The sequence below is a fragment of the Leuresthes tenuis genome, unplaced genomic scaffold, assembly GCF_036924035.1.
Source record: "Leuresthes tenuis unplaced genomic scaffold, fLeuTen1.0.hap1 SCAF_3, whole genome shotgun sequence".
Classification (NCBI taxonomy): domain Eukaryota; kingdom Metazoa; phylum Chordata; class Actinopteri; order Atheriniformes; family Atherinopsidae; genus Leuresthes; species Leuresthes tenuis.
Window position 1 is genome coordinate 5,171,215 of NW_027325357.1, and position 20,022 is coordinate 5,191,236.

The 20,022-nt window shown below is 40.8% G+C and overlaps 4 protein-coding genes across 4 annotated transcripts in view; 2 read left to right on the forward strand and 2 right to left on the reverse strand.

Moving 5' to 3' along the window:
• gmppb (GDP-mannose pyrophosphorylase B) overlaps window positions 1-20,022 on the reverse strand; it is a 336,004-nt gene that overhangs the window by 279,641 nt on the left and 36,341 nt on the right. The window lies entirely within an intron of this gene.
• psmf1 (proteasome inhibitor subunit 1) lies at window positions 60-7,320 on the reverse strand. The gene is made up of 7 exons (XM_072381486.1): window positions 7,135-7,320; window positions 6,277-6,429; window positions 5,429-5,511; window positions 4,930-5,127; window positions 3,279-3,335; window positions 1,269-1,430; window positions 60-731 (listed from the first exon to the last, which is right to left on the reverse strand). Exons 1-7 carry the CDS (start codon window positions 7,261-7,263, stop codon window positions 680-682), a joined length of 834 nt encoding a protein of 277 aa, XP_072237587.1. The 5' UTR covers window positions 7,264-7,320; the 3' UTR covers window positions 60-679.
• Window positions 8,328-16,617, forward strand: pigu (phosphatidylinositol glycan anchor biosynthesis, class U). The gene is made up of 12 exons (XM_072381485.1): window positions 8,328-8,498; window positions 9,494-9,558; window positions 9,922-9,981; window positions 10,149-10,211; window positions 10,388-10,497; window positions 10,632-10,732; window positions 10,888-10,985; window positions 11,090-11,244; window positions 11,844-11,987; window positions 12,089-12,213; window positions 12,786-12,928; window positions 14,256-16,617. Exons 1-12 carry the CDS (start codon window positions 8,369-8,371, stop codon window positions 14,367-14,369), a joined length of 1,308 nt encoding a protein of 435 aa, XP_072237586.1. The 5' UTR covers window positions 8,328-8,368; the 3' UTR covers window positions 14,370-16,617.
• LOC140302879 (E3 ubiquitin-protein ligase TRIM39-like) lies at window positions 18,220-19,626 on the forward strand. Its single transcript, XM_072381402.1, has one exon. The coding sequence runs from the start codon at window positions 18,241-18,243 to the stop codon at window positions 19,624-19,626; it is 1,386 nt and encodes a 461-aa protein (XP_072237503.1). The 5' UTR covers window positions 18,220-18,240.

Sequence of the window (20,022 nt, forward strand, 5' to 3'; positions counted from 1 at the left end):
TTTTTGTGTAATTTTCCAGGAAAAGCATCAGAAAATAACAATGACAACACAGCAGAGAGTCAAGTCAGAGGTTTTTTATTAGTTTTTTGGCAGAAGATAATTAGTCAGCCATGTTGTTCAATCAGCACTCCAAAAAACCCAACTCTTACAAACAATACTTTCATATATCCAACAGGAAAACAAAATATTCACATTTTTTTAATAATCACAGCCATAAGATGCCGTTTAATGGGATGATAAGAATGAGAACGCCTTGAAACTTTGCCTTTAATCATTTAGAAAGCAGACAGAAGATGAGTTTCCACCTTAATGTGAGCTGCTCAGATTCTTCCACTGTGAGCTGTCGGGTAGAATAAAATCTCCCCACACCGGGCTCCACCCAGCAGCCCATTCAGTCGTCACATCACTGCTTCACAATGTGTCCGTTTCAAAATAATGAGTCACAAATGTTCAGATGTAGGTTTGAAACACAAAAATGATCTTTATTCTTTGAAATCTCATTTGAACATGTATATTTTAAAGTCAGTTCATACCATTAATAAGTGTTTTTTTATGATGTGAATTAAGCAATCAAAGAAACACTCCTCTTTAAGAAGGTCTAACTTTCCGGTTCTGACCTGGATCCGTTCTGAAATAAGTAGCAAACAGGAAGTAGAAAAGTAGGAAACATCGCTGGGTACTACATGAACATGTCATCATAGCCAGGTGGGGGCATGTGGTCTGGATCCGGCCTAAAAAATAAAGATAATACAAAGAGAGCAATGTCACTTTTGTCATGTAGTAAATTCTTATACGGTTCTGAAACTGTAGAGATTTTCTGTCTCCTCAGGCTTCAGGAAGCATCTCATTAAATTACATCCACACTGCCTCACTTCAGTGCAAATGTGGACAAAATAAGGCCTTGTTTACGCCAGGCATGAAGAAACATCTTAGGTGATGTGAACAGCTTTGAGCACATCAGCTCAAACTGGACACGAACGGTGTTTTTCCCTCAGTATGGGCGGTTCCACTACAGGTGGAAATACCACAACATATGCTCATATCTTTACTGACTGACTATCATGTGGATTTGCAAGCTTTCATCTTTGCTGAAAGAAAGAAAAGTCACAACAACCTCTGCTGTGTGACACGGTCTCATCATGAAGGATGAAGGATTCAGAACATGACCAACTGTCCTGTTAGTTTAAGGTTGTTATGCCTCCTCTCTGACCCAAGGTTGGGTCAAAGTTATTGTGAGCTAATGGGACAGAGAGGTGTGCGTGTCTCACCCGGGTCTGTGACGTCCGACGGGTCCAAACGGGTCGAAGCGAGCTCCCGGGGGAACAGCTCCCGGAGGCAGAATGTCTGGTATGCCGCTAGAAGGTACAAAGCCCGAGCGAGGATATCCTGACCTCAACGGGTCAACTATCATCCCACCGCCGCCGCGAGATCTGAGGAGTGGGAGATGTGGACATAAGAAAGGGAACTTTGTCTCGTTCTTTGTTCCCTTTGTCTCAGTTTCACTGTTGTTTAACAAGTTCAAACCAGCCTTATATCAGGGATGAGAAAAAAAACAGCAGAGGTTCACCAGTGTCGATGAAATCCTGTTTTGAGATAAAAATCCCCAACAAACGATATGTTTTGTGGTTATAAGTAATGGCACACCAGATAAGACCCAGCTTTGTTCCAACAACAGGTGAGTCATTTCACTTATTATTACTGTAATGGTCTTTTAACTGGACTCCCTCAAAAAGAGCATTAAACATCTGCAGCTCATCCAGAACGCTGCTGCTGGAGTTTTAACCAGGACTAAGAGATCTGAACACATCACACCAGTTTTAAAGGCTTTACTCTGGCTTCCAGTCAGTCACAGAACAGATTTTAAAAGCCTGATGATGGTTTACATCTGTGATATGTTCAGAGAATATAAACCCAGCAGAGCTCTTAGAGCCAAGGACTCGGGTCAGCTGGTCCAGTCCAGAGTCCAGACTAAACCTGGAGAAGCAGCATTTAGCTGCTATGCTGCAAACAAGTGGAACAAACTGCCAGAGGAGATTAAACTGTCACCAAATGAAGACATTTTTAAATCCAGGTTAAAAACATTTCTTTTCTCACATGTCTATGCATGAAATCTGCACGGTATCTTTTAACTTATCGAGACTGTTGCTTGTTTTTATTTCTTTCTCTTTATATTCTTTCATGTATTGTTAATGCTTCTTCCGCTCCCCTCTGCAATGCTTTTATTTAATTTAAAGCACTTTGAACTGTTTTGCACATTAAATGTGCCATACAAATAAACTTGACTTGACTTATAGAGTACCTTTTAAGAGCAGACGTCACAATGTGCTTCTCAATCATTACATAAAAGAAAGAACTACAGGCAAGAAAGAATGAAAATACTAGAACAAAGGAAGACTGAACCTAACAACAGATCTAATGTTTCAGCCATTTTTCTCTGGACAAGTTGGAACTGTACATCCACACAAATGGATGTAAACAGATGTCTGATCATGCAAAGCTCTTAATATGATCTCCAGGAACCTGACTTTTTTTTTCATTTTGGGGCAAGGCCAACCTTATCTAACAAGACTTAAATGTAAACATACAAAAGTCATACAAAAGCATGGCAACAGTATTATGCAAGAGACTCAGAGTCACCTCGAGAAAGAAACTGAAACAGTCAAACTGGGGTGAAGAAAATGCCTTCGCCAGGAACACAGAGGAGCAAAACTCTGCAAAACTCTGCAACAATGACGACCTGACAGGGTGGTCCACACACACATAATGAAACTAATTACTGTTCCATTCAAATCTGTCATTCTGTGAAAACCTCAGAGCAATAACGGTACGTCAAGCTGACTGCAGGTGGAGTTTACCTCAAATATTACAGAATATTTAACCATATCTCTCATTAGGTGAGAGTAAGAGCTGATGCTGATGCTGTCACTGACTGAGGGGATAGCTGAGATGACTTTAACAGCCCCGAAGCAACTTCAGGGAAGAGTGAATATAAAAGGTTCAAAATGACCTTAAGTGATTGAAAAAAAGGACTTTTCATGGTTATACTGAGTCAGAGACTGCTGCTCAGCTGCTTTTGGGAGGTATTTTCTCAACAGATTTCTGACATTTGAGGTTAAAACTTGAGCTGACATAATCCACTGCGGTGTGTTACTGTGTGCTGATGGATCATCCTCAAATCCCAGATTAGGACAAAGCCAGAATGATGCTCACATTTACGTCGGAAAATGATTTCCAAAACATCTTTTTAGGAAATTATTATGAGGGAAGACATAACTCACCCAAAAGGATCCAGATCCGCCCCTCCAGCTGCGAATGGAGGAACCATGGGACCGGGCCTTCAAGCACATAAACAAACCCAATTTAATTAGAATCCAACAAACGGCACAAAGACTCAACCACAGTAAGTATTCTTTGGTCTTATTCTATTCTATTTGATTTCATTTGTTGTTTCACAGTTAAATTATGAGCCAAAAGCTTCCTGGAAACCAGATTTGAGTTAATAAATAGAAAATATCACTACTGTTGCTAAGAGAGGAGCTGACTTTATCATCACAATATTCTTAAGTAAAAATCCTTCCTTCTTTGACTTCTCAAATGTAAGAAATTGCTGCTTTTCTTCAGTTTAATATGACTGGGTTTGTGACGGTTTATTGGTTTAACAGGACATTTGATCTTTGAATATAACCTCTTCAGCTTTCAAAAACAAGAGCACCCAAAAGTCGGCAGTAACATCAGCGTTGCTGTGTTTTTACAGCAATCTGAAAGCAAGAGCAGTCCACTCCAAGAGCAGAAATGATTTGAAAGGACAGGGTTTCCGAGTGCAGGGAGAGAGACTGTGTTTTGAGGGGAAGCCAAGCATATCTGCACGCCATCAGGGACTTTTTAAACGTGGGGGTTGAGTTTTGAGGAGGACAAGAACAATATTTGAACATGAAAATAAGAAAAGCTGCTTTTGGTTGGGAAAAGAAAGCTCCAGGTGAGAAACAGTAGTATACCCCAGTGGTTTCCAGCAGCTGGAAGGTCACAACAGCTCATCTTAAAGCCCCTTTAAAAGGAAACATTAGTCATTAGATCTGCAGTCCAAGTTGTGCCATCAGCAATCGAATTATTCACAGAGAATCACACAGGCAGGCTTGAAATCCTTTAAACGCGTTGTAAAGATAAACGTTTGCAGGTAGAGCTTGAGTGTTTTTGTTTTTCTGCACTCTGTTGTCTTTCTGAAAGCTTCTGGTGATCCAATCTTCAGGTATTCTGGATTGTTCCTGTCGTCTCCACCTCTCCTCTGCTTCCTCTTCCTTTCCCACCTTATTCTTCCACCGTCTGCTCTCAGCAGCAGCCTCAGTCCTCTCATTTATCGCCCTGTATCTCTTTCACTCCAGTGTGTGATTTTCTTATTATCTCCCCTTTATCTTATCTTATCTTTTCCTACCCCCTCCTCTCAGATTTGACTTTCTCTCCATCTGCCACAGTGTTCTCATCCTTATCTCCCCTCACTTTCCTTCCCTCTGGAGAGAAGGAGCCGACATCAGCAAGGTCGATAAAGTGCTGACATCACCTCACATCTCATCTGATCGGGTCACGGGGAAGGCGGGGGGCAGGAGATGTGCCGTGGAGTGAAAAGCAGAAGGTGAATCCGTCCTGCTGCCCCTCAGACACAAAGTCTCACACAGTATCGTCTCCTTCACCTCTCACGGAGTAACTGTGACTTACATTCGTTTCCAGAGGAGGAACCATAACTGGATTCTACCTTTTTGACATTTCACTTCATTTTGAGGCTGTAAAAAGTTGCAACTTTGTGAAAAACAAAGCCATAAGAAGCAGGAGTGCCTGCTCTCTGACTGGTTGCAGCTAGCTGAAAAGAGCTTTAGCTACAGCAAAGTTAAGAGGTTTATTTACAAATACGTGTCCCAGTTTGACATCGTTACTAACCAGTGAGGTTGTGTTCCTTGGCGAGGATGTCTGGTGGGGATGCGGAGGGGGTCGCTGTCCTCCTCCCTTCTCTGTGCCTCTTCTTCTTCCTCCTCCCTCTGGCTCTTCTTCTCTGCTTTCTGTCCTGTTTGCCTCCCCTGGGAAGGCAGAAGCTGAGTCTTCACTTTCTCTGACAAACTGTCCGCATCCTTGAAGACGCTGTAAAGAAGAAACTTAATTCATCAAGACAGTTAACAGCTACATAGAGACAAAAACTAACTGTCTGTTCCTGTACTTAACTGGTGAGCTGAGGAAATATCGAGCTAAAAGACAAGAAACTATCGAAGAAGATGGTGATAAATAAATGATGACTTCAAAATAACACTTGCGTAGCCTTTCAGAGCATCCGGTTTTATGTGGTCTAAGCTAAGGACAGACCAAACAAACAAATCTGATCCCTGTTTATGGTCATCATCGGCACAGTTTCTGCAAGTCGTAACAGTTCTAACAGATCACACACCTGTCAAACGTCTGCAGCTGGTCAGCATTCACGTGATCGCTAATGTTCACCGTCAAGTCTGACACCTGCTGCGTGCTGGAGTTCTTTAAACACACACACAAGCAAAGCAACAACACCTGTTACATACGAATGTGTGCAAACAGAAAATAGGCAGGTATTCATGAAAGCTCTGCAGGGCTACATCGAGTAAAATGTCCAAATGTTAACTGAGCAGTAAACATCTGGACACAGGTACAAGTACAACAACAGAAACATGCTGCTGCATTTGAAGCCATCACTATCAATATAAGCTGAAAATGGAGGAATGTAAAGTAATGTGCGACAGAAAAGGGTTACAAAGCCGTTAGGGCATTTTAGAAACCTTTCTTGTAACGTAGTTCATGAAACGATGTTGTCAGTAAAGATCATGACATGGCTGAGCATACACAACAGAGATGCCAAGATTCAGGGGAAACTTCAGTGCAGAGTAACATCTCACATCGGGTTGTTGGGATTAGTTCCACAGCCCCGTCCAGCTGAAGTTTTATAACAGTTAAACAACCAGTAAACACACTTTTTTGGTTATATCACACAAGTAGATGGGATATGTGTGCCAAATGCCTTGTGATGTTTCAGGGCCTAACAATGTTTTTATAGTTTTATGCAGGCAATTGTTATAAAATGTCTCCAAGTAATTCATGGGTATGTGGTTTGCTGCTCCCTGCAGAGATAATTTGAATAATTAGGGTTATCTTATGCTTAATTATCAAAATATTTAGTTATTCAAGCAAACTGCATCAACACATATTGTTTGTGTGCTTGTGAAGTTCTTTCACAGGTGAAAAGGTTTCTCTGTTTACTGAGCCTACCATTAGGTTAAAGATCAGGGCTGAGTCCACAGTGATGGCTTTGAGTAGCAATTGTGTGTCTGAGTCCTTGGCTTTATAGCGCAGACTGTACAGCTCCTTGTTGCTGCTCCAGTCAGCAGGCAGCAGCTCTGACTTCTTATCACTGCTGCGGGGCTGCAGGATGGCAGAGGAGGGGGAGAGACAAAGGAAAAGAGACATTAACAGATTTATAAAGAAAGAGTTACAGCACAGGAAGTGTATAGAGATCCTGGCAAAGTTTTAGAACAACTGGCCCCAGAGGGTTAGCCAGCTAAAGATGACATGACAGTTTCTCTTCACTTTTCTCTTTATTCTTAGATAACTTCAAGTTGAATCTGTACCAAACATGACATCTAAATCTATCGATGCTAAAACACGTCAGCTAGACAAATGGAGTTGATCATGGCAATTACATGCAGGCCTTAATGCTCATTACGAAAGCAAATGCTAACTTAATGGAGCCAGCGACTTAGCTTGTACAGAACTCCATTGGGAAAAATATATCTTTAATTTTCTTTTCACTGTTTTGAACAAATCGATTACATCTCAGATGTACCTAACTTATTATTAAATCGTATATATTTGTTCTTCAATTCGGCGAATGACTGATGAACAAAATAGCATGAATTTAGTATAATATGCTTCTTTTTTATTCTTTGACTCTCTTCAACTCGGTAAGCCAGAGACAAACCCGCAGATATATTAAATTGGTGTTATTGCAACAAATAAAAGCTAACTGCTACAAGACAAACAAGCTGTTCGGCATAGCTGCTATCTGTGTTGTTTTAACTCGCAACCGTTGCAGCTATTACAGAACGTCAGTTAGCACGTTAAACTCACCTCGTCTCCAGACCCGATACACCTGTATCCATTCTTTATCATTTCCCAGTGAACGAAACACACAACAGCGTCCTGTGCGCAGCCGATGCTACCTGCGACACAGGTGTATAACACCTCTAAGCCTGCCATGTTTCTTCAATCTACCAACATCAACACAGCATCAGGCCAGGAAATGAAAACGAAAGTCCTGAAAGAAGCTTTACATAAACTTCTTAGCAACCGTAGCCACTTCCGGTCAGGAGATTTCAATGTAAGAGCACCAGAATCCTCCAGGTTGATGCTGAGACCACGATAAAACTATCTATATAATTGAAATTGAATTATTAGAAAGCTAAAAAACACAGCCATTTAAAACTATAAATAAACTAAATCAACAAAAAAGCTAATTCAATGTTTACATCTAATTAACTATCACTATGCTTGACCTTTGATAATCCTGGCATGTTGAAATAAAACGTTTAATGTAAGGTGAAAAAACAATAATTCATACCCAGAAAGTATTTATAATGATATTAATAGCTAATACTATTTATAAGTAATGCTAATCAATGCAAGTAGACTTTTTTCTTCTTCTTTGGGCCCATGGGGACACTCAAAGTATTTACTTTTTTTGAGGAAAGATGCTTAAGCTTAAATCGTCTTGTTATGAGTTCTGACTCAATCTATCGTTAAAAAAAAGTTTTGACTAAATAATTTTAAATCATATTTCTTTGAAAGCATCTTGTGAAAAAGTCGTTGCTTTACTTTGTCTAACTTTACAGAGCTGCCGATTTTGTTTTGATCCAACACATAGAGTTTCCGAGTTAAAACATTTAGATGATTTATTGTTCCGCTGGACAAAATAAGTATGATAAGTATAAAAATCCTTTTTAAAAAATCAAGTTATTATTTTCATATCAACCAGTTCTATTCCTAGATTAACAACAAATTAGACTGAACTAAATGGTCTCCATATTCCACTCAAATACATGCTGTATTTTAGTTTATTTAGGTACATTTGTCAGATTTGTAGTTTCCTGGTTTACAAAATCAAAAGAACATCTTTAATCATGTTTCGCTTTTACAACAAATCATCTACAACTATCCAAGAAGAAAAAAATATTAGTTCGTTTGTTTCTTTGTTTAATGATATGAATGCTTCGCTTCCAATCAGACTTGGGAGTTCTCTTCAACATTACACTACATTTCCCATCATGCCCCTTTCGCACAGGGTGGAGAGCGCTTCCTTGTCAAGATGGCGGCTCCCTTGACCCTACTTTTGATTGTAGCCGTCACAATCCGTGCGGCTCTGTTCCGATCCAGTTTAGCGGAGCTGATTGCAGAGAGGGTGGAGGTGGTGTCTCCTATTACCGCCTGGAAAAGAGGTAAGCGCGTGTCCAGCAGCTCTCTCGTGCCTGCTTTTCACGCCAAAACACCGCTCTCATTCTCGCCTGCTCCGTCGCACCGGTGCTGTTTTCCGGTGACTGAGTGGAGTCAAACTGGTTCAGCTTCCAAACCCGAAGCTGTAATCACATTTATTTTTAAAAAATGGATAATCAACGTTTAATAGCGACATATTTTAGCAGAAGATACCTTATAATGTATCTAGTTAAGATCTGAATGAGCGCCGATTCGTGCTTTTTTGTTTTCTCTAACGAAGGTTCGCTGTTGTGCTTTAACCTGTTTAACTGCTGTTAACTGTTCGTGAAAATATATATGTTTTCATGCAATAAGTGCTCTTAAATGTTATGTTTGAATGCAAATCAGGCATTACATGTGCACTGATTAGTAAAGTTAAAAAGTGTGTTAAAATACCATTTTTATTTATGATGTACATTTCGACCACTGTTAAACACAAATAACATGCCCCATCTCAGTGCAACCTGCAAGAGTGAAATGAGCTGGTGAGCGTATTCTTCTAGTCCCTGCCCCTTCTAGCACAGTCATATTAAGCTGTTATGCATACTATCACTCCAACATACCGCCATTATTCCGTTCTCCTGTGCACCCATTTCCGCGAACCCTCCCCCGCAGCATGTGATCAATAGTACAGTTATACAGTAAAATGATGGTGAAATAATCCTCCAAACCTGTAGACTCATTAGATTTATTCAGTGATTCTTGTTGGTTTATTTTGATAGTGCTTTTTAAAATAAAAGTGGCAAGAACTTTAACGGGAGAGCTTTTGATAGATTCGTTTTTTTACTTCAGATGTATGAAGCATGAATCTCAGCATGACATGCAGGTGTGTTGTTTGTGACAACATGAGGAGGTTTTTGGATTAAAGCACCGAAGTTAACTGTTCATGGGGCAGCTGGAATGGGAAGCTACTTTCTTGGTTCTGAAACTGCCTCTTTGTGACATTTTTGCTTGTCTGCAGTTGTTGAAGGTTTGGCTTTACTTGACTTGGGAGTTTCACCGTACTCTGGAGATGTTTTCCATGAGGTGAGACATCTGCACACACACACACACACACACACACACACACACACACACACACACACACACACACACTCACACACACACACACACACTAAAGCACATTGGACATCTCAGTTGTTTTCTGTTAATAAAGGTCGTTATTCTGAAGCACAGGCAGTTCTCAGTAATCAAACCGAAGCAGATCATCAGCAGCGACCATGTTAGCTCCTTTCTGTAAAAAGCCACATGTCTTTGAGTTGTATATTTCTCTTAAAGCAGCTTTCAGATGACATCAGGGTGCTTGTGTGTGAGCTCAGACTCGTGTAAAGACGAACCTTTTTCATCCTTCTGCTTACATCCTAAATTTCCGTTACTTTTTCTCTCCAGACTCCTCTCACCATTTACATCTTTCACTTTGTGGTGGATTATGCAGAGATCACATTTATGGTGAGTGAAAGAAATGTGTTCATAAGACTATAATATAAGACTGGCCTCTCAGTATTTTCAGTTTGATCCAGAGTTAACTCCAGTGAGCGTGTTTCCTTTCAGCTGGACTGAAATGATGCGTTCAGTGTTTTGCTCTACTCGGTTTTTTACTGTTTCTGTCTCTTCAGTTGGCAGATGTTATCACTGCTGTTGCTCTTTATTTGGCAATGAAGGACTACAACAAACAAGTGGTGAGTAAATTGCAAACAAATAAAGACATTGTGCTCCGATTTTACCTGGTTAAACAGTCTTTTTCATTTGTGAAATGACAGAGGAGTCAGATTTAAATTCATAGATTAGTCAAATATTTTTGTCATGTGCTCTCTTTCTTATTGTAACAGTGATGGGTCATTTTATGGTTTTTCAGTTCAGAAAGCAGAAGTTTGCCTTGGAGGCAGACCGCTACCCTCTGGACTGTCTGGAGCTCATCAGAAGCCCCAAAGAAATGTACTACATCCCCCTGAAAGTAGCCATGTTGTAAGTAGCACCCGTCCCTCAGAGGGCATTCAAACCGCTCACTGAATACAAAGAAGGAAGCAGCGAGGTGGTTTGTATTGGAGCCGTTTGATGGGTCGTGTGGCAGCTTAGCTATTTGTTGTCTTCTCTCATAGTTACCTCCTGAACCCGTTTACCATCTTCTCCTGCGTTGCCAAGTCAACCTGCGGCCTGAATAACGCCGTCATCGCACTCTTCATCCTCTGCACGATAAAAGGTGGACTTCCCAGTGTTTTGTATATATTTCTCTTTCAAACGTTGATGTTTATTAAAGTTTTTATCCATTTTATTTGAAAAAAAAAGACATTTCATCCCATTTTCAGACGGTTCGTTTCAGATTGCTCATTCTGAAATGATCTCTTTGTGTGTCAGGAAATGTCCTGCTGAGTGCCATATTTCTGTGCCTGGCCACCTATCAGTCCATCTATCCTCTCACACTGTGCGCTCCAGCGCTGCTGTACTTGATGCAGGTTTGTTCGATTGTTTCCCTCATCTTTTTAACACCCTGATTTTGAAGCTTTTCGATGTATTGTCTTGGATTTCCGCCTCTCCATGTTTGCATTTGTTCCCTCAGCGTCAGTACATCCCGGTGAATTTCCGGCGCGCCAGCTTCTGGTGGTTCATCGTGCAGTATCTCTTCATGTTCCTCGGCAGCCTGTTTGTCATGATCTGTCTTTCCTTCTTCCTCCTTGGCTCGTGGGACTTCTTGCCCTCCGTTTACGGCTTCATGTGAGTGAATAAAAGAGAGCCAGTACTTTGGAGCAGATTCATTTTGGTCGTTTGCTTTGTTCATACAGATTTCTGCCAACCAGGGCCATCTGTTTTGAAAAAGTCAAGTTTAAACTAATCCAAACAACTAAATTGAGTGCTCTGCTACTGTTTTATGCGTTTTGAGTCAAGCGATGGAAAATCTGGCGTTAAATGGTCTCCCCACACAGCACCTTTTTAAACCTTGTCTAAGTTCAGCAGGGAAAATGTTTCTCATTCACTCATGCACACACTGACAGCACTTTTTATCATTTGTGTGCACTCTGTGTACAGTATGCTGCCCTTTTTCTCTAAAACCACACATTTTAAGGAGGCTGTCTTCTCAAAAATACTTTAACACGTGGACTTACTGAGGATTGGACCACCAACCTCTCCACGAAACAAGAAGCAATCTTCACTCCACAGTTTGTCCTGCAGAGAGAGCTGTGAAGCTTGTTTTTTAAAAGGTGCTGATCATAGCCCCAGTTCTCAGGTCATGTGTTTAAACATGTCAGCTAATAGAGTCGAAACGGTGCGTTTGCAGAACTTTAGTGTGATGGCTGCTTCTTCTCTCCCTTCAGTCTCTCAGTCCCTGACCTGACCCCGAACATTGGTCTCTTCTGGTATTTCTTTGCCGAGATGTTTGAGCATTTCCGCCTCTTCTTCCTCTGCGTATTCCAGATCAATGTTTTCTTCTACACCATTCCTCTGTCGATCAAACTCAAGTAAGTCTACCTCATTGCAAGTGTTCATCCAAATGAATGCAGTGCTGCGTTTGACTGGGTTTATTCGTGAAATAAAATCTGAATGTGTTTGTGTACTGCAGGGAGCATCCTGTGTTTTTGATCTTCATGCAGTTAGCTGTGATCTCCATCTTTAAGTCTTACCCCACTGTGGGAGACATCTCCCTCTACCTGGCCTTCCTTCCTGTCTGGAGTCACCTGCACAGATGTGAGTGTATGAAACAGGTTAAATACTACGGACATATTGATTGGTCTAAAGATAATTCCAAATATATACTCTTGACATCTGATTTGCATACATGATGAGGGGAAATATTTGGAACATTTTTCGGTATGATTTTGTTCAGAAGGAAAACAACAAAAATGTGGTTTTCTATTTAAAGTAAAAACATCCTGTTCCAGGACAGAGTTTGTACATTTCTATCGAAATCTTCGGTCTCATTCTTTCTGTTATTGTGAAAATTGTCTCTGCTCATAATTTTACTTAAATATACAAAGCATGAGCTCCTTTTTAAATGGTTTATTTATGTATTTTAACCAAAATTAGCTGTGTGATGAACTGAATCTGTAGGTCATAAAAGCAAAACACTGACATCACTTAATGTGATGACACTTCTCCTGGTTAATATAAAGAATCTTTAAAAAGTTTCCTTACAATCTGTGATGTTTAAAGAATGATAATCAACCAAGCAGGTCAACTAATTATCTTTGGGACTTTGTTACGACTCAGTATTTTCGATCGAGTTTGAGCTGAGGCTTCAGTTTTGTCTCCTTGTTTAGTCTTGAGGAACATTTTCCTGGTTTCCTGTGTCCTGCTGGCCTGTTCGGCTCTGTTCCCGGTTCTGTGGCACCTCTGGATTTACGCTGGCAGCGCCAATTCCAACTTCTACTACGCCATAACTCTGCTGTTCAACGTGGCGCAGGTAGGACGCAGGATGGGCAGGAGCAGATAGAGATGAGATACACAGATGCGTCACAGTACAAGAAAACACACGTGCAAATGCTAAAAAAGGTAGTGGGTTCATTCCACTCAGCTTTATCAGCTTCAGGATCCTCGTGTGCATCCTTAATGGGATTTCTAACAACTCGAGATAAGATAATACAATGTCCAACATTTTCAAATGCACCATAAGGAAGAGGTTCAACATCACATATCTGTTAGATATCAAACTACTCAGTGTTTGGGGCAGATGCCACCTGCTGGGTGTCTTAGCTCTACTTAAAGACTGGAACCAGGTGTAAACAGCCAGACTGTTCAACAGCATCAAATCCACTGACCAGCACCTCTGCACGATGTGAAATGACATTTCTCAGCTATGTGTTGTTGCTCGTTAGTCTTGTTGCAATGATTTTATTTATTAAAAGATTTTCTTTAGTAAGCTAAGCAGCTGCTGGTTCAACAAACACTGATTATTCACACATGAGTAAGGCAGCGAATATTCCCCGCATTGGGACATAACAGAAATTTCTTTAGCAATCAGCCAACAAATGCACATTATTTATAGGTCAATGACATTCAAAGGGCTTTAAAAATGACAGAGTGGAATGGAAGTTCTGGTTTTGGAGACAAAAATGTACATCAACAAGAGATGTCACAAATAAAAGTGAGGTTTGTTGAGCCGGTTAACTCTTGACTACTGTCTTTTTATGAGTATTTCCATGTAAAAAGCAGTCGGATTTGATTAAATCTTGACTGACGCCTGAGTTTTTGTTTCTGCTGAGGAAAAAAACACGAACCTTTGGATCCGAGGGGAGTTTTTACTTTTTTTTTTACACATTATAGTGGCTTTTATTCGTCTCAAACAGACAGGAAGTGCCGAGAGAAGAGCGTGACATGCAGGGAAGGGCCACAGGTCATGACTCAAACGTTGGCACGCTGCTCCAATGACTTTCAGACTCAGCCTGGTGTCCCACATTAAAACTGTTTCTCACAGATGATCTAACTGTACTCATAAAAACACTACTTGTGGAATTTGCCCATTGTTTGATTATGTAGAACTGAAAAATTAATGTATATGGGATGGTACAACAAACCAAAGAAGAAACAAGTCATAGAAAAGTTTAAAAGTCCTTAAATTCAAAAAAGAAAATGCTGAAAAAGTGTCAAATAATTCCTAAAGAGTAGCAAGAAGTAGCCTTGTTTTAAATGTTTTTAATACATATCTTCAGAAATGAAATAACTCACTCCTTCCTGTTTGTAGTCTTTTACCTGCTAATTTATTTGGTGTCTTGATATCTATTTCCTCTCAGATTCTGCTGGTGTCGGATTTTTTCTACGCCTTCCTGAGGAGGGAACACCACCTCACTTATGGACTGTATCTGAAGAGGAAGGACGGCTCAGAGGCCACACTGGTTCTGAAATAAAACACCCAAACAGCCTCTGCAGGGAAGAAGAACACTGCTTGAGCTCTCCTTTATCCTCAAAGGGAGCAAACACGAACTGAGGAGGATAAAAGACTTTCACAGCTGCACTGATCCTCAGACAGACCAAAAGCAGACAGTGTGCAAGGTACAACTTCATATGCAAACTACAGAACTGCTACATACAACATGAGGGATGTAAACGGGAGGTTCTTTCTCTACTGGAGTGCATTTACTTTGAATCACTGCTCCACCTGGAATTTAAACCAGGGATTTGGGCTTTTCTTTGGAAGTTTTTAAACACAAAAAAGACCCCTCCCCCGTTAATTTGATAACTACTGAACTTTTCTGTTTTGTCTTTACCTGATTACACTTCTGTTCAAACTATCTTTGTTGTGGGAACAGCAAGAGGAACATTTTTCCTCTGAACCTGCTGGCTTCCTCCCTGCTGTCTAAGTGTTTTTCCTCATCTCAAGTTAAAGCCGCTCAGACTAAATGATGGTGCATGAAACGTAACACTAGCCGGGGTTGTGACTGTTTAAGCAGCCTGAAAACTGTGACATCTTGTTGGGATAAAAGTCAGAAGGCAGACATAACCAGTCATCAGAACATGTCCACAACTACACGGAGATCTATTTTTAAGTGTTGTGTTTTCGATCACTTTTGGATTCCTCGGCCACAAGCGATCTTTTCTGGGTAAAAAAGACATCAACATGCCTGTTGTGTGTGTCACTGTTAGAACTAACAGCACATAACCAGTGTACATCAGTGGTCATGTGGCGTGCATTTCTTGTATGGACTAAGACTGTTTTTGAATTTAAATATACTTATTGTGCCCTTGTGATCAGGCCTCAGACACCAGATACAACATGACTAACGGGTCACACTCAAGGGTAGACAACAATGAATGTGTTAAAACTGAAATGCTCTAAGATCTGAAGACAGAAAGAACTGATTAGCCCTATGGACCAAGGTGAAGTTGCCCTGCATTGATCTCTTATTCACCCCTCAGAAGCCACTGAAGGAACTAGTCACAGGAGATACTTTATTTAACTGTGTTTCTGCATGTAATCATAGTTATTCAATGAGCACATTGTTAAATCTGCATTTTAAAGTTTAAAATGAGTCACTCCCTTTGCATGCACAGATAAGGAGAATCATCAAAGGTACTGCTTTGACAGTTTGAGAAATAAATGTATTTGCTTTCTACGTGAGAATTAGATTCCAAGAAAATTTGAATGCCTGAGCTTAGCATAGAGGCTGGAAAACATGGAAACGATCAGAGCCACTAAGCTCCCCTAAATATGCTTATTGGTGATGTAAAATGCAACAAAGTTTGGTGAGCCCATTACTCCACCCTCAGTGCTGGTAATAACTTAGCTCAGCCGTCTCCTTTATTCAGAGGACAGCTAAAAGAATAGTAGAACTGTCCACCAGAAAGAGAAAATAAACAGATTTCACAACTTGAAACGCTCATTAGAATCCAATCATGCCCCAAATCTACACTCCTAACTATTATGGTCATGTTTCAGCTGTTCCTAGCAAGAAATGCTCCAGTACGTGCAACATGTGACTGCCAGCTGAAATAAACCTGAAATCCAATAGAGACAGCCACAGTGAATTTATGATGGCTTCGCCCCCTTAGGTGTCTCAGTGATACTGTAAACCAGATTAAATGAAATGAAATGCAGCCATTATAAAAAACACCTGTGCTTTCTCTGATGTGACCAGTCAAGAGGTGCTTCTCAAAGTCAGGGAAGGATCCTTCACGGCTACGATTGTACGACGCCACGTGATAAAATCTCACTGAAGGACTCGTGTGGCGTCGAGGAAGGAAGCCCGCATCAGAGCTGGTGCCGAAGGAAGATGGATCTCCTCTGTTTCAGGAGTCTGTCCTCTCCTCAGAAAGATGTGACTGTGAAGGAAGCAGCCTTAACTTTAGGAAGAACCTGACATGTATGTCTGCTGCGAAAACCTTTTGTACTTTTAAACATTTGCCCCATTTCTTTTTTACTGGTACTATAAGTCGCCACAGAACATTGTTTTAAATATTTTTCTTTTTGATTCACCTTCCTACTGGTTCAGGAAATCATAAGATCTGTGAACTGTGGTCAAGAATTCTTTGTTAAAACGTTTCTGCCTTCAGTAGAATTCACCAAATGTGTGAAAACTTTGAGGTTGAGCTCACCTCGGCCTTAGAGAGCCTTAAAAAGACCCTGAATAGTAGGTAGAGTGATTAAAAAGAGAACGTCTCAGAAAATACTTTATTCTGTTAAACCTTCTTATTAAAAGATGTTGTCTTGTGAATATAATGGCAGCAACAAAACTCCCAGAAAGTTTAGATCCATGTTGGGAGTTAATTCTCACCGTCCACTGATCTAAAACCTGACATGCAGCAGTCACTCACCTGTTCCTGAATGTTTCTTTAACGCCTCACCTGTATGAGCAGAAGGTCGACCACAGCCATTTTGATACCAGTGAGTAAAAACAAATGTATTTATTTATTTGCTGCACTGAAACTTTTGCAAAGAGATTTATGTTTTTCTTTCTTTCTTTTTTAAATAAGGATGAACTCTTGTTGTTTTGTACATATTATTTTTGTTTGATCACAAATAGTTAAGTCTGGAGTCGGGTTTGAAATGGTTAATGTCATATATGATGAATGAGAAAACATATTTCACATATTAGATATTAAAACTTGAGGTGTTGGTTGAGATCTGTTTGTTTGGATGTGTGTGAGACTCTTCTCTTCTATGTCATATTCAACTAAAAGATGCCTCGGATGCAGCATCATGTGGGATCTTAACTGAGGGAGCAGGCAACACTGATACAAATCAGACATGAAAAGAGCACCGTCTCAGTCAGATGCTCAATGCAGATCTAACAGGAGTCCTCGCTGGTTTAGGAAACTTTTGGTAATCCATTGAATACTGTTTTTATATGTAACTGAGCAGAATTTTTAGACATTTCCATGTAAATTTCCTGCTTCTAAACTGCAAGCTGCTCCGACCAACATCTACATTAGTGCTATAAAGGGAACACAGCTCTTATATTGGCTGTAAGGATTCAATAAAAATGTGCTAATGTTAGAAATGTCTGGTTTCTTTTACAGTTTAGCTGAAAATATTGTCTAAAAGGGTGGTCCCCACAATTCATAATCTGTAATGAACAATGGAGACGCACTAAGGCTGTCATGAAGACTGTATATGTCTAGATCCGGGACGTCCACATTCAGTGGACAGGAGCTGTCCTGCAGGTTTTAGATGTTTCCCTGCTTCAGCACATCTGATTCAGATCAATGCATCATTAGCAGGTTTGTGCAGAATTTAACAATCTTTTGAAGAGCTCCATCTGAATCAGATTTGCTGAAGCAGGGAAACCTCTAAAACCTGCAGGACAGCAGCCCTCGAGGTCCGACTTTGGACATCCCTGATCTAGATAGTAGCAGTCTGACTGCCTCTTTTTTCACTGGTTTCCACCGCATTTTGTTTAGTTTTAACTCAACTCCATTTTGTTTGCATGAAATAAGTTACAACTCATCTGTGCTCTCTCCTCATATTTTCCTGTCAGGGGTGTGGTTGTAATAGATCTAAAACGGAGACTTTGCCCTGCAACAATTTTCCAATAAGAAGCCACGGAGATGTGTCACATGTTCTTCATTCCACACCAAAATGATGTTCCCTTTGATAGTTTCGTTTTTGTTACGGCCGATTGAAATATTCCATGAGAGCAGCCAAAGGAATTCCAACTACTGTGGAAAGAGTGCTGGGAACAATAAGACGGTGCAAATTCTAGGTTTTGCACAGAAGTTTTAAGAGGCCTGGACTCTAAAAGAAAGTAAGTTGACATCATTGTTCTGCCACTTCAAAGTAAAATGGCGTCTGAAAAAGATCTCTCCTGTCCCGTCTGCCATGACATTTTCAGAGACCCCGTTGTCCTGCTGTGCAGCCACAGCTTCTGTAAAGACTGCCTACAGAGATGGTGGGTTGAGAAACAAATGCAAACATGCCCACTCTGTAAGGAGATTACTTTGTTGAAGGATCCACCCCGTAACTTGGCGTTAAAGAACTTGTGTGAGGGCTTCTTACTGGAAAGAGATCAGAAAGCTTCTGCAGTATCTCAGCCTCTCTGCAGTCTGCACTCTGAGAGACTCAGTCTCTTCTGTCTGGATCATCAGGAGACTGTGTGTCTCATCTGTCGAGAGAACCACAGATGCAGACCCATCGATGAAGCTGCAGAGGATCACAGGGAGGAGCTCCTAAAGCATTTAGAACCCTTAAAGGAGAAACTAAAGCTCTTTGAACAAATGAAAGGAGACTTCGATCAAACGGCAGAACACATCAAGGAAAAGGCTGAATTCACAGAGAGGGAAATCAAGCTGCTGTTTAAGAAGTTTCACCTGTTTCTAATAAAGGAAGAGAAGGTTAGAATCACTGCTCTGAGACAGGAAGAAGAGCAGAAAAGTAAGGTGATCAGGGAAAAGATTGATACTCAGAACAGACAAATGGCAGATATTTCTGATGCGATCAGAGCCACAGAGAAAGAACTCGGAGCCGGAGACATTTCCTTCCTGCAAAGCTACAAAACTGCAGTAAAAAGAGTCCAACAGCAGCCCCTGCTGGATGTTTTGGGCCTGGCCTCTGGAGCTCTGATAGATGAGGCCAAACACCTGGGCAATCTGGCCTTTAACATCTGGAGCAAGATGAAGGAGATGGTCTCCTTCTCACCTTGGATTCTGGATCCAAACACAGCTCATCCAGAGCTCATCCTGTCTGAAGATCTGACCACTGTGACATTTGGACAAAGACGGAGGCTTCCTGACAACCCAGAGAGGTTTGACCAACACCACTGTGTCCTGAGCTCTGAAGGATTTAACTCAGGCACTCACAGCTGGGATGTCGAGGTCAGAAATGATCAATACTGGGCTTTGGGGGTGATGAAGGAGTCCGTTCAGAGAAAGGGAGAAACTGAGACTGGCTTCTTGGAAATATGTCACTTAGAAGGAAAATATTTTGCAGCCTTTCCACCACTTCCAAATGGAAACCTCCCAGTAAAGAAGCTGGAAAGGATCAGAGTTCAGCTGGACTGTCACAGAGGGAAGCTGTCTTTCTTTGACCTTGACACGAAGAAACACCTTCACTCCTTCAAATACACTTTCACTGAGAAGCTGTTTCCTTACATCGAAACAATGAATGAATTACCGCTGAAGATAATACCAAAGACTATCACTGTAGAGAAACAGCATGCAGTGCCCTTATGAATAAGCTTCTTCCATTTATAGAAAGGTTTCTCATGCTTACACTTTATCTTTGGATGTCTGTGACGTCACTCTGGAGGTTCGACATTCAATAGAAGAAAATGTAAAAACAAAAATCCTTAAACAGAGTCCACACCAGGGAGTCATAGACTTTCAGAAATGATGGTGGACACATGCATGCTGTCTGTGTTTGTCAGAAAAATCCGCACATAATCAGTGTACATCAATGGTGTGATAGCAATTTCAAACATATCAGTGTAGATGGAGATTACTTTGTGTGGGCAAATATGGATTTGACTTTAAGTGCTGTTTAAATTATGCTTAAAATCACTTGTGTAATTGCCTAAAGGAGACATAATGTGTCCTTTTATATTACCACCTGAGGTATATATATGTCTG